This window comes from Argiope bruennichi, chromosome X2, assembly GCF_947563725.1.
Source record: "Argiope bruennichi chromosome X2, qqArgBrue1.1, whole genome shotgun sequence".
In the NCBI taxonomy this organism is placed as follows: Eukaryota; Metazoa; Arthropoda; class Arachnida; order Araneae; family Araneidae; genus Argiope; species Argiope bruennichi.
Window position 1 is genome coordinate 119483560 of NC_079163.1, and position 12805 is coordinate 119496364.

General features: G+C 29.4%; 1 protein-coding gene across 2 annotated transcripts in view; it reads right to left on the reverse strand.

Annotated features, from left to right (window-relative positions):
- The window catches only part of LOC129960940 (uncharacterized), a 289136-nt gene extending 276589 nt beyond the window's left edge, over window positions 1-12547 (reverse strand). For both annotated transcript variants that reach the window (XM_056074692.1, XM_056074691.1), the window contains exon 1: window positions 11304-12547. In XM_056074692.1, coding sequence (XP_055930667.1) covers window positions 11304-11409 — 106 coding nt within the window. In that variant the 5' untranslated portion in view covers window positions 11410-12547. The remainder of the gene's footprint in view (window positions 1-11303) is intronic.
- Between the last annotated feature and the right edge of the window lie 258 nt (window positions 12548-12805).

Here is a 12805-nt window from a genome sequence, read left to right on the forward strand (position 1 = left end):
GAAATTATGAAATGACTCAATTTTGCTATATCTTTCATTGCTAATTAAAAATCGATAAAGAAAATCATGCAATGTAGATTTTTTTTGAAAATCTTCCATTCACTACAAGAAAAAATTACACCTACAATAATTTCTAAATGTTTTCTACCTTTTTAATAAAATTATTTACCCTAATATTGTTCATAAATCTCATGTTCTTTGTAAAATATACATAGCAAAAAGTTTCTGTTTTCAAAAAATTTATAAAATCAAACATTAAAGACGCATTCATGTTTCATTTATTTGTTTACATATTAAAAACTTTTCGATTGCAACCTCCTTACAACTGGCAGTAAGTAGCCTCCAAAATCCGATTTAAAAACTATTGGGTTTGGTGCTATAGATCCTTGGACTTCCAACCAGAAAATTCAGCTGGAAACAGACTTTTTTCCACACACTCTACCCCTCGACCTACGTTTGAGCTATCGTAATGTCACCATATCTTTTTAAAGGACGCAGAAAAAAGAAAGGAAAAACTGTGGAAAAACCTCAAAAAATGAGAGAGAGAAAAAATCCAAAATGTTGATCCTTTCTTCTCACTTTAAAACTCTTTTTCTTGGGAAATGTCTTTGTTTTAACTCGAAATCGATCCATACGGTTCATTTTCTTTACCTTATATCCCCCTTAGAACTTTCTTTTCCATATTACTTTGCCGACAGAGAAGGCAGACATTTTTTTAAGGCTAGTAACTGTTCAAATGCAATTATAGGATTTCTGAGGCAGCCTCTGTGTCGCGTATGTTTTCTGCGATGCATAGGAACCGAAAAATGAAACTCGGTATCCTAATTATATCTGTCTTAAAAAAAGGTAGGGTAGGTCACTGTATAGAGGCCAATTGTAAATAGGGGACCCAGAAATGCCTATTTATTTTATTTGCGATACTTTGAAAGCATTTTGGTTTTAAGCTTTCAATTAACTTACAATTGTTGTGTATTTCAACTGATTCAAAATAAAATCAGATTTCATTTAAATTTTAGAATATTATTATAACAATCCTAATTAATTATTTTCTACAAGTTTAATATTATGGTGCTTAAAACTTTAAACAACATGTTACATTATAGTTTAAAAATCCTCAATTCTATAATTAAATATTATTCAGAATGAATCCAAATTTTGTTTCACTCTTTCTTTTGAAATTGCTTTTAAATTTGAATCTTTATTTATTTTTCATATTCGAAATGCTAAAACAAATTCTCTCGAAATTAACCCATAATTAAATGCGTTGTGATTTTATCAGTATTTGCTGCATAAAACCGCGGATGAGGTGAATAAAAATAAAATAAAAAGTATCTGATATAGGAAAAAAGGACCCCCGAACACTTGCATTACCTAGCATGCATCTAGCATTGCAAGACGTTAGCTCCTGTCTAGCCACAGCAGCCCTTTAACCCGCAGTAGCTCAGTGGAAGAGTTTCAGCTTCTGCAGCGGACAGTTCCAGGTTCGAAGCCTGATTCTAACGAAGAATCACCGCGCACGCGGACCTGAGCCTTTCTAAATGCGTCGAGGCCAACCGTTTTCTTGTTGGTGTGAGGCGGAAGTTAGGGGAGGAAGAATCAGCTTAGATGCCATCCTCGTCAGCCGATCGCGGTTTAAAGTCTCTTCCAAAATAGATCTGATCTTTCTTTAAAACAGGACGTTAATGTTATAAAACTGAGCCAATCCTAGAGAAATTAATACAGCCTTGGTTTTAAACGCAGACCGTAAACTACATCTCGTAAGAATATCGTTAATAGTTGTAGTTTTTGGAACACAATAAACAAAACGATGTTTCTGCCTTGTCCTACCGGTTGAAAAATTATACTTACTTAATTTGCTTAGATATATTCCGATAAACAATAATTATACTATTTATGGCATGAAGAAATTGTCAATATTGCAATACTTACTGATAAGATAGTTTATTTATCTAAACGGAACAAAAAGTGCTGAATTAGAAATATATAAGTTTTGACTCTTTTAAAAGCGATTGTGATATTATCAGCGATTTATTCTTTTCAATTTCATGAATTTGTTCATGTTATAAATTTCAATTAGATTTAAGATTTAAAGTGTTGGCAGATTGAAAAAAAAATATCGACTTTTCTTCTCTTTCAGACGCAGGTAAATTTTTAAATAATTAATTTAGATAATTTTAGAGATTTTATTATCACATTAAAAAAAAGAATTGTTGAACATTAAAATAAGAATGAATAAAAAAAATAAACTGGAGATTAATTTCTGAGTGGTTAAAAAAAATATCAAATTTCATCTTTCATTCATATGTGTAGAATAGCCTACTTGTATTGTATGATATTGTTAGTTGTAAATGAAAATTAATGTGAATTATCGAAATGCTTAGAGAAAATTAAAAAAAAGAGAATTTTAAAGATTACTATACATAAATAATATATCAATATTATAAAAATTATCAGAAATAAAAGTAGATTTATTTATTCCTCACCATGTAAACGATAATGCAGAAATCAAGATTTTAAAGCTCGAAATATAAATTTCATTTTTTTAAGAATCTTTAAAAAGGTGAGTTTTTTTTATCATTTCTATACACACAATTTATATTCAAAAACAAGATTATCAAGGAATTGTGTTTTAACATGAACTGTTTCAAACATTCCAAAGCTCTAAATTGCCTTATTATTCATGTATTAAATAATATATAATGGTTGAAACAATAAATTATTATTGTAAACTGCAAAAATATTAAGATTTCATTTTTGCATTCGGATTGGATATTATTTTTTGTGGTTCCTTAAGGAAATTCAAGTTAAGGAACATAGATGGTAGATATTTTTTAATAATGATAAGTAATTAATGATATTTATAATTACTTTAAAATTAATAATAATGAGCATATAGGATGTAAAAGTGTTTAACATTTTGTGCATGTAATTCATATTTACAAAATTAATTTATTATTAAAAATTAACCTGTGTTTGGGGGGGGACATCAGTTTTTTTAATTCTTTGATTATTACGAATAATAAAACGAATAATATTATATAATTCTTGAATAATTTTGTTTACTTTTGAATCAATTTTAACATGATCATAATATCTGAAGGCATTAAATTTATTTCATATCCACCAAGTGAATTATTTCATATTTTTCTATTTCTATGAAGAGCACCGATAGCGAATCATTTAAATAGTATTCAAACTATTCATTTAAATAATTATTCTATTTAAATGTATATAAACATAAATACACCATTCTATATAATAATGAATTCTATATGTATTTATAATTATCTAAGATTATCAAATACAAATACAAATTACCGCTATGCATATTCGAATATAATTCTTATTAAGCACTGACGGATTACATTGAAAATATATAAATTTATAAAATTAAACAGATAGTTTATTTAGATGTGACCATTTTTAACTTTCTATGAAAATTAATCAGCAAGTTTTTGAGTTTCGAGATTTTAACAACTCTAAACGAAAAACGTGTCATATTAAAAATATTTTTAATAAAAATGATCGAAAACGCTGCTTTTCTTTAATTTACTCCTCCATATTTCAAAGAATTTTTTATCCATCAAACCATCTACTCACAGCTGATTTACCAAATCCATTTCTTAACCTTATATTTGCTTTGTAAAAGTTCAAATAGAAAGAATTTCCAATTTAACAGTAGCAAATATTTAAAAACAAATTTCGGTATGATTTTTAAAGACATTTTCGTTATTTCCATCAGACATAAGAAAAACTAATAGCAAAAAAATAATATTCTCTACCCAACTTTTTTAACAGTTATTAAACTTTAAATCGTTGCCGGACAATTCAACGTACGAAGTACTTTCTGCTTGAACGACATATGATTCATTTTTATCTGTCTTTGAAACCCTCCATCAATACCTTCTGATTTCTGTCGCATACACCCTCAAGAGATCTGTCTCTTCCACTATACACCCAATCTCTATGATTACTGGACGCGTAATTTAAGAGATGGGTAATATATCATCGGATTTTCTAAAGGAGTTTTATAAATTATCGGAGGTAAATACATGCTTTACAGTCTCTCATTTACTGCTTTAAATGTGGCTGTAGCTTAGTTTCACAACCATTAAGATATCTGTTAAAGCCCCAACAAGTCTCTAATTATACTCATAAAGCTGTATGTGTATTGGTAATAGTATGATAATTGATTGTTTCTATCTATATACAAAATCTAACTTTGCAGTTCATTACTCTCACAGAAACTCAAAGCATTAAAGAAGTAAAAGAGTATCCAAATAAATTTTTATACTTTTTTATAAATATTTGGTACAAATTTCATATCTAATGATAGAGATGGATGCGTATGTGTGTTGGCACTTTATTGGCAAGACCAATGGACCATTAGCTAACAAATTTAGAACATATTTCAGAGGATAAAAATATGCAACTTGGAGTGATTTTTTAAAATTCCAAAGATAAATTTATCAATTAATAATCAAGCAAATTTTTGACGTCTTTTACAGTAATTTCTGAAAATATACTTTCACTAAAACGACTTGCAACCTCATCTTGGTATTCAAGAAATTATATTTATGATGATACCAATTTTTCAGCACATTTTTTTTTTGCAATATTTTTCTAAAAAAATACTTTTAATTTATATATTTGATGTGAAACTCAAATCGTTTTCATTGTTGCTGTTAACATTTCTTAAAGGCTTTTTGATCAAAATAGATGCATAGATCGTTTTATTTTGCAATGTTGAATAGCTTTCAGTATAAGTCATGCTTTTAATAAAAATGTTAAAATCTCCTTACAATTTAACTTCAAAATCGAACAATAACAAAATAATTTTAGTATGGCCCTCCTTAAATATTGCTATTCTTCTTCGATATAGTTGGATTTAGAAAGATATAGACATAAAATTAGGAAAACAGCAGCAGGACGGTGTAACGCTTTTAAGATGGAGTTTGTTATAGGTATATCGAAGTTTAAATTTATTTTGCTCAGAAAGCCATAAAAACCAAATTACATAAAATAATGGATTGAAAATTTTAACTACCGTTCACCTCTTTGAATCAATTGATCGTTAAAAGCAGTTAGTTAAAAAGCAACTAAAACCTCATTATTTGAAGATTTAATGTTTCCGTGTGATATCAACTCCTCTGTTGGTATAGATGAAGATATGAAAATATCCTTAATGTCAAAACATGAAAATGTTGAAACAAATGGAAGAGCTAGGAGAACATGAGGTTATAATAGAAAAAAATGAGATGACTAACTGACTGTCCATGCGATATGAAACAGTAATGTGAACGAATGTGAATACACCCTATTCCCCCTTCGAGGTCAAAAGGACATGTCCAATCTTTACAAAAGCTCATCACAAGAATGTGTCTCCTCTGTAACAAGTTGTGGGGTGAATATTGTATAGATACTGGCTTTCCTTTATGCTTTTAGTGGTTTTCCTGAGAGCTGATTTCTGATGCAAGCTACATATCTCAAAAAGGCATGAATTTTTATCTGTTGTAAAATAGACAAAGTACGCCATTTAATATTCATATACCAGGTTTATATTCAATCCTTTTAGGAATTTATATTTTGATGACTATAAAAAAGTAATTTAAATAATTGACATATAAAATATAGAGTTTAAAATTTCAACTGTGAAAATATGATGATATTTTTTTAACACAAAAACGAATGGCAGCCATATCTGAAAATGGAAATAACTGTTTAGGATTATTTTTCTCCCTAATTATTCATATGGAATACTGAATTTATCTCTTTCAGTGCCAAGTACCATTTTCAATTTTTAGATCACATACCTAAAACTCATATCCAAAATGTATAATTATCTTTACAAGAAGAATCTTGAAAGCAAACTTCATCTGCAGGCTTTAATGCTGACGATTTTAATGGATATTTTATAAATTGATGCTCTAAGAAAATAAATTTAATCTGTAATAGCGAATGCACTGATAACCATGAAAGACACGGATTTCTTGATCAGAAGAATATCATAAAAGCTGGCTTCCAAATTCATACTTATCTTAAGATATTTAACGTTGAATCAGAGGTGTTTCTTGGGGAGGGAGCAAATCTTAATTCGTTTCACTAATTACAAAAATATATTTCAATTTTAAAACTCCATTTATAAATATTACATTCTAGTATAAATTATTTAGATTCATATTCATAATGTCGAAGTACTAACTATCAAATTCTTTACGTTTTTAATCGATAAACTTCAAACTGTAATCCCAATCACATCATTCAATCGAAAATAAACTATTTCCTTTAAAGACAGAAAAATAATGCGAAGTTAATTATTTCACACTAAGTTAAATATAACTGTGTTAAGAAAAGAAAGCATTTTTTATGGTAGAGAATCCAATGCATAATCTTATATTGCCACGTATTTCTAAGTCTGTTAGTATTATAGTAATCGCATATTAAAATAACTCAGCTTTTCCATTTAAAAAAAATCTAACAAAACAATTTTCAACTAATTTTATTTTCTTTAATCGAAACCATTTCTGAAAAAAGATAAATTAATTTTGAATAGAAGTTTTTATAAATAATTTTACTCATTTTAGGCTGCTAAAACTATTGAAATTAAGAAATTTCCATAACATTGTTTTTTAGTTATATATAAACTCATTCAATAAAAAAATAGCATTCCTTTTCTCTCAAGATGAAAAAATGAAGCAAGCACGATTCCATCTGTTTTATTCTTGGACGAAATCTTTCAAATTATTCACGCTTTAACTAAATTTGTAATTTCTGAATAAAGCATTTTTAAATTATTCTGTCCGAAGAATGTTTATTAAATTTTCATTGCGAATGTCTCTATCAAATTTTTCTTGAAAGCCATGAACATTTTCATTCTTTGAAAGGAGTTTCAAGTCTGAAAATAATAAGAATACGTGCATTTCCTTAATTGAAAGCATTTCAAATATCATTATCGATAAACATTATCAGAAAATATTGAAAATAGTTTTTTTGTATAAAATATGGATAAAAATCTAATTAATTTAAATATTTAAAAGTTTTCTACTCAAATGTAACTAAGTTTTAAATGTTAATTTAATACGAATTAATGGTTAATATATTCCTGAAATAATAGTTAATATAATCCTGAAATAATAGTTAATCGCGTAACAAAAACCTTCCTGGTATCTTGAAAAATGTCTCCTGACGCGTTCACATTATTTTACAAAGCGAAGAATTTAATAAAAATCACTTTCACCGTCCCCACATATTGAAAGGAACAAACCACCGGACTCTAATGTACCTGAACATCAAAAAGACATTGTAATGGTTTCTTAACGATTTTGATACTTAATCCGTCCAAAAAGTTATCTTGCCGAAACAAACAAAATAAAAATAAATTTTCACCTACAACTTCCGAGGAACTAGAAAACATGAACAAACGTTTTTAAAACATGCTAATTTATATTAATCTGCACTATTTTTTGCCAAATTTATTATTACATAACATTTTGCAAATCCTTGAGATAGGTGCCCTTGTATTTAGACCAAACACTTGATAAATTGATTCAAAAATAGTTCAGAGAACTGATCTAATTCATTCAAAAAATAAAATGATTCGTTTAAAATGAATTAATTAATTTTGAATTTAAAGGGGGAAAATCTGATAGTTGCTCAGATATTCAATTTTTTTATGTTAACTCTAATGAAAGTCTGTGATGTAAAAGTTTTGAATCGCAATACAGACGATGATTAAAGTTCACAGTGGATTATATTAGAAGCATTGTATTAAATAGTTATATTATGCTGATTTATATCTACTGAGGAACTGAAGATTTGCTTCTGGAAATAACTAATTGTAAGCATCTTCTTCAGACATTTTCCGAGAAACATGAACTTATTGTTTCATAAAACTGTGTTTAATTCAACTGAATGTATCGAAGTCAGAGCAATAAACTTATCTTCCACCCATACTTTTGATATTTTGAGAAGAGAATTGACAACGTATTTGATAAAGGTTTCCCATAATACCTTCAACAAAATTGCATGAATTTCTTTTTGAAACAAATTTCAAATGATGGGTTAAAATTCAGTAACAGATGCCATTGCTATTTCTTTAAAATTCTCAAAAAATTATTAACGATTATTAGTTTCATCTGATCGAATTAGAGTTAAATATATAATAATCCAATCTTGATAATCGAGAATAAAATTATTAAGATCAATATGTTTGAAAAATTCACTTGTCTAAGATATCTAAATGAATACGGTTTGAGCGTAAAGTATCCCTAGTGCTGATCACTGATCTCATGAGATCAATACATTAACCAGTATCTAGATGTTACCGATACAACGCAAATTAACGGCCAGCATACACGCACGTTGCATCTGCTAACATGGGAATTAGCCTCTCCTTATTCATGACGCATTCCGATGATCCCCTTTCGTCCTCACGAAGCTCAGATATTTTCCTTATTTAAATCCTGTATTGTAGAGCAGAGATATGAAATTTGGTTGACCCCATCAACTAACACCAAAAGAGATTCCTCTGCAAACTCAAATTATTTTCTATGTAATGTGTCTCGATCACTATCAGTCAGTCCGGAAACCTCAAAGACTGTAATTATCTTGATACCCTCGATATTAAAACCTCAAATTGCCATAACTCTATTGTTCGAGTGGGAGTGTGGGGATTTGAGGGTTGGATGGGGGTGGTCCTAAGTGATTGGGTGCCCCCTAAAACGATTCCCGACAGCCAAAATATTACGGCTCAGCATTCTTTGTGTTAAGTGCACGCGGCTATTAATCCGATCAGGTGAAAGCTGAATCACCAAAGCTGTTTCCTGGTTCCACATCTGAAGAGTGATTTCGGATGGAGGAAAGAGGGAGGAAAGAGGCAGGTGTTTCCAGAAAGGCTCTGAAGAATTCATTTTTATTAGAAAAATATGTCTACAGATCGCGGCTCTAAAGTCATGATTTCCAACTTTTTACTTATTGGTAAATTTGGCTTGAATATTCAGAATATCATGATGAAATTAATCTGAATAAATGGATTTATCTCATTTTTGTTGGATTATGGAAAAAAAATTATTTTAAATTAAGATTTCGATGCGAGAAAGTATGTCTTTATATTGAGAAAAATTTCAAAAATAATTTTATTCTTAAGTGTATATTAAAATTAATTTATAACAAAAAAATCTAATGAATAGCGTCCAAGAAAAATATGAATTGCTATAAAGAAAACTTCCGTAAAATATACATTTTAAAATATCACACAAAACTTACAATTAGAAATGAATCTCACATGTTGAATTTCATTGCCCTGAAAGCAATTTAGGAGCCTCTAGTCTGAATGTTATCATTTATTTCTCGTCCGAAGGAAGCAATTAACAGTCTGTTTATTACATTAAACATCACGCAAATGAAAATACTTTCAAAGTTTGAAGAAAGAAAGATTTTAAAAAAAATTAAAAATATTTTTGTTTCAATACGTTTCTTAAAAATAATACTTCAATCACTTTTAACTCATGCATAGGCTTCGTGAAAGCATAAATCCTGCGTTTTAAAATATATTTTCCAAAATTATTATTATATGAGCATACATTAAGTAGACCACTTAAGTAATAAAAGAATTACAATTAATTTATTACTAAAAAGCATGATACATGCGCATATCGAAATTCTAATTACAATGTTAATTATTAGAAGCTAGTCGCTGGGTAGCTGGGAACATTGATTGTGTTTAGTTATTAGTCTCTAATATATAAATTAACACTCAAGGTCTCATAAAAATGAGATTTTAAATATCAAATTGTGATATACATTAAAATCTTGGTAACCCTCTTAATAGAATCAAGACCCATGATGCAATGATACAATTAAAATGTAGTTCTAGGGCTCATTTATCTTTTAACTTTTCCCACACCTTTATTTCTCTGTGTTTATTCCTCATATTAGCTACACAGATGATAGATAGTATCAACCTTCCTCTGCCTTTAGCAATACAAAAGCAAACCCAAATATCGAATAGTTAAAATCAAGTGTCATTCGTAATTAACTAACATTTTAAAAAGATAACTCCGAAGTGCATATTACCATCCCCCCAAAATATATCTTTCTACCTTTGCCTTTAATAAAAGAAGGAAATCATGCGATTATATATTTAATAAAAAAGTGAAAACGATTTGAATTTCAATACAAAAATGAACAAATATACTGCTGAAAAATTATACAAAAAATAATTTTTAAAGATTGTCAAGATTATGAAAAAGAATTTCAATACATATAAATTAATATCATGAAAAAGACAATTTTGGAAATTTTAAAATAATTCGGCTACGATAATAATTATGGAATTTATTGCTGAAAATTTCAGAATTCAGGTGTAATTTGCAATTAACTAATATTTTAAGAAAATTACTTCAAAGTATGAATTACCATCCTCTGAAGTATACATGTACCAAATTTCGCAGCTCTAGGTAAAACGGTCTGTCAGGTAGGGCGTCAACACACACACACTGTCATTTATTATTTGAAGAGATAAGTTCCTAACTTTAAATAGGCTTGGAGTACAGCATGAATAATTTTATTTACAAAAGACATGCAAGCATAAAATATTTATACTGTTCAGGATACTTTTAAACTCTACAATCCAAAAAATTTCTTATTTCTTACTTCGTGTTATGAAATACGATATCTCATTAAAAATATAAATAAGTCATGAAGCTTCCATATAAATAGGATATAATGTTAAAATTCTGGTCCACAAATCGAAAATAAAATTATACTGAAAATCTAGTTATTTTTCTAAAAACGTTTCATAGCTTAAAAATCATCTGAAAAATAATAACTGCGACTTCCGGAAATTGACTCAGAATGAAGAAATGTTTCTACCTATTTCATTGGTAGAAAATCATTTTGTGTTTAATACTGCTTTGGAACATCAATAATAAAAGGTTTATAAATAACTTAATAATGAAGGTTTATAAATAACTTAAAAGTCTAATTAACGCATTAAGAGAAAAACAAGTCATACAGTTTCCCAATGTTTCAGCATGGTAACTGAGCAATTGTGAGAACCTTTGAAGCATAGCATATTAAGACCAAAATAAGATTTTACGTTAAAAAGATGCATTGCCTTATTTTGTAAATAAACAAACAATTAAAATTGATAATTAACAAAATATATCATTGGTGTGAACGGGTGTGAATTTTTATGCGAAACTTGATTAAGTTTTGAAGTGATTCATAAAAAAATATATGGAAACTAAACTGAAAGGAACAAATTATCGACATGAATCGCTAAAGATTTTAAACAAGCATACCTGCAAAAGGAAATGTCCACAACAGCAATACCCAAAGAAGTGTGCTTCTGTGAAATCCACGACACCAGTACCGATTCCGGCACCTCAATTTGGAGTCGGTCATCATATTTGACTTTTAGTTCAAAATGTTAATTCAGTCAAAGTTCGAAAGAAATTTAGTTTGAAAGGGAATTGTGCATCTTTTTTTTCTTCAACAATAAAAAGCAGCACGATAAAAATGTCCAACTTTAAATACGTACACTCTTTACTACTGCCTGATAGAAATTTATATAAATAACAGGATATGGTACAAATATTTTCGCCCACAATAATACAACGATAAACACTAATCTTTATGCCTACGAATTTCAGTCACATCAATAACACCAAACAGAGTATTATATAGTTTTTGGCACTTTTCGATATAGTTTGAAAAGCAGTTTAGTCTAAATAAACAGATGACAAGATTCTTTCATTTATAAAATTTTCAAATATATCGTCGTTATTTCTCTCAGTTGGATAAAAAAAATGTATCTAATTTAAACATTTCATTTGTTTTTATCTCCCACTGATGATAAAGATAACACAAATACTTGTATTAAAATGGAGAGGGGCAACAATGAAACTGTCCCATCAAAATTTACTGTCTCTGTAAACACAAAAAACACTTTTTTTCACTCCTATACAACAATGTAAAAGTGCATTAAACACAGATCTAAACACACATTTGTTTGTTTGTTTTTCGTTCAAATATATAAATATTTACAATCGATTAATATTCCTGTGGCATCCAAAATACAAGTATTAGTCATTTCTCAAATTCAAAAATATCATCTGGATCATATTTGTCCTCTCATGCTTTCGCACGCGCTTTTGAAGTAATTTCAAAAATACCAAAACTCCGCTCCGCATCTATGAAATATATGTCTATAGGATGCAATCAACCACCGGAAAAAATCAAATAGCTATAAAACGTGTCTTCTTTATGCAATCCAAAATAAAGTTCTCTCTCTTTTTACTCTTCGCAAACTCCGCGAAGAGTCCGCTCGAGAAAGTTTATAAACTTTTCCGTAGGACAACTGCGCCTTTTCCCCGATCAACTTCTTAAGAGCAGCGGTTACCACTAACCACAACAAAAAGCGAACCACACTTGAGGGACCGCGCCGTTCGGAAAGTCTCGCGCTCCTCAATCTATGTGCATAACTGGTAAAGCATCAATGTCAGTTAGCAATGAGCATTGCCAATACAGTGCGTTTGTTGTGAAACCTTCCTGGCTGGACTACTCGGCTATCTGAGTTCGCGAATGGGGTTTTTATAGTAGCGTGGTGTGGGTGAGGCAAACAATTCTACTCCTTTGCGCAGGTCTGTATCGATCTAGATTCGAGCAGTCGATCCTTGTGTGTGGACACTTCAGGGAGAACCCCCCATTCACTTAGTCCCTTTTCCTCACCAGCCCACAATCACTCGCCTACCCTAGGCTGGCGCGCAACTTTCCGCCAAGCCGAACTCATTAAAAACGCATC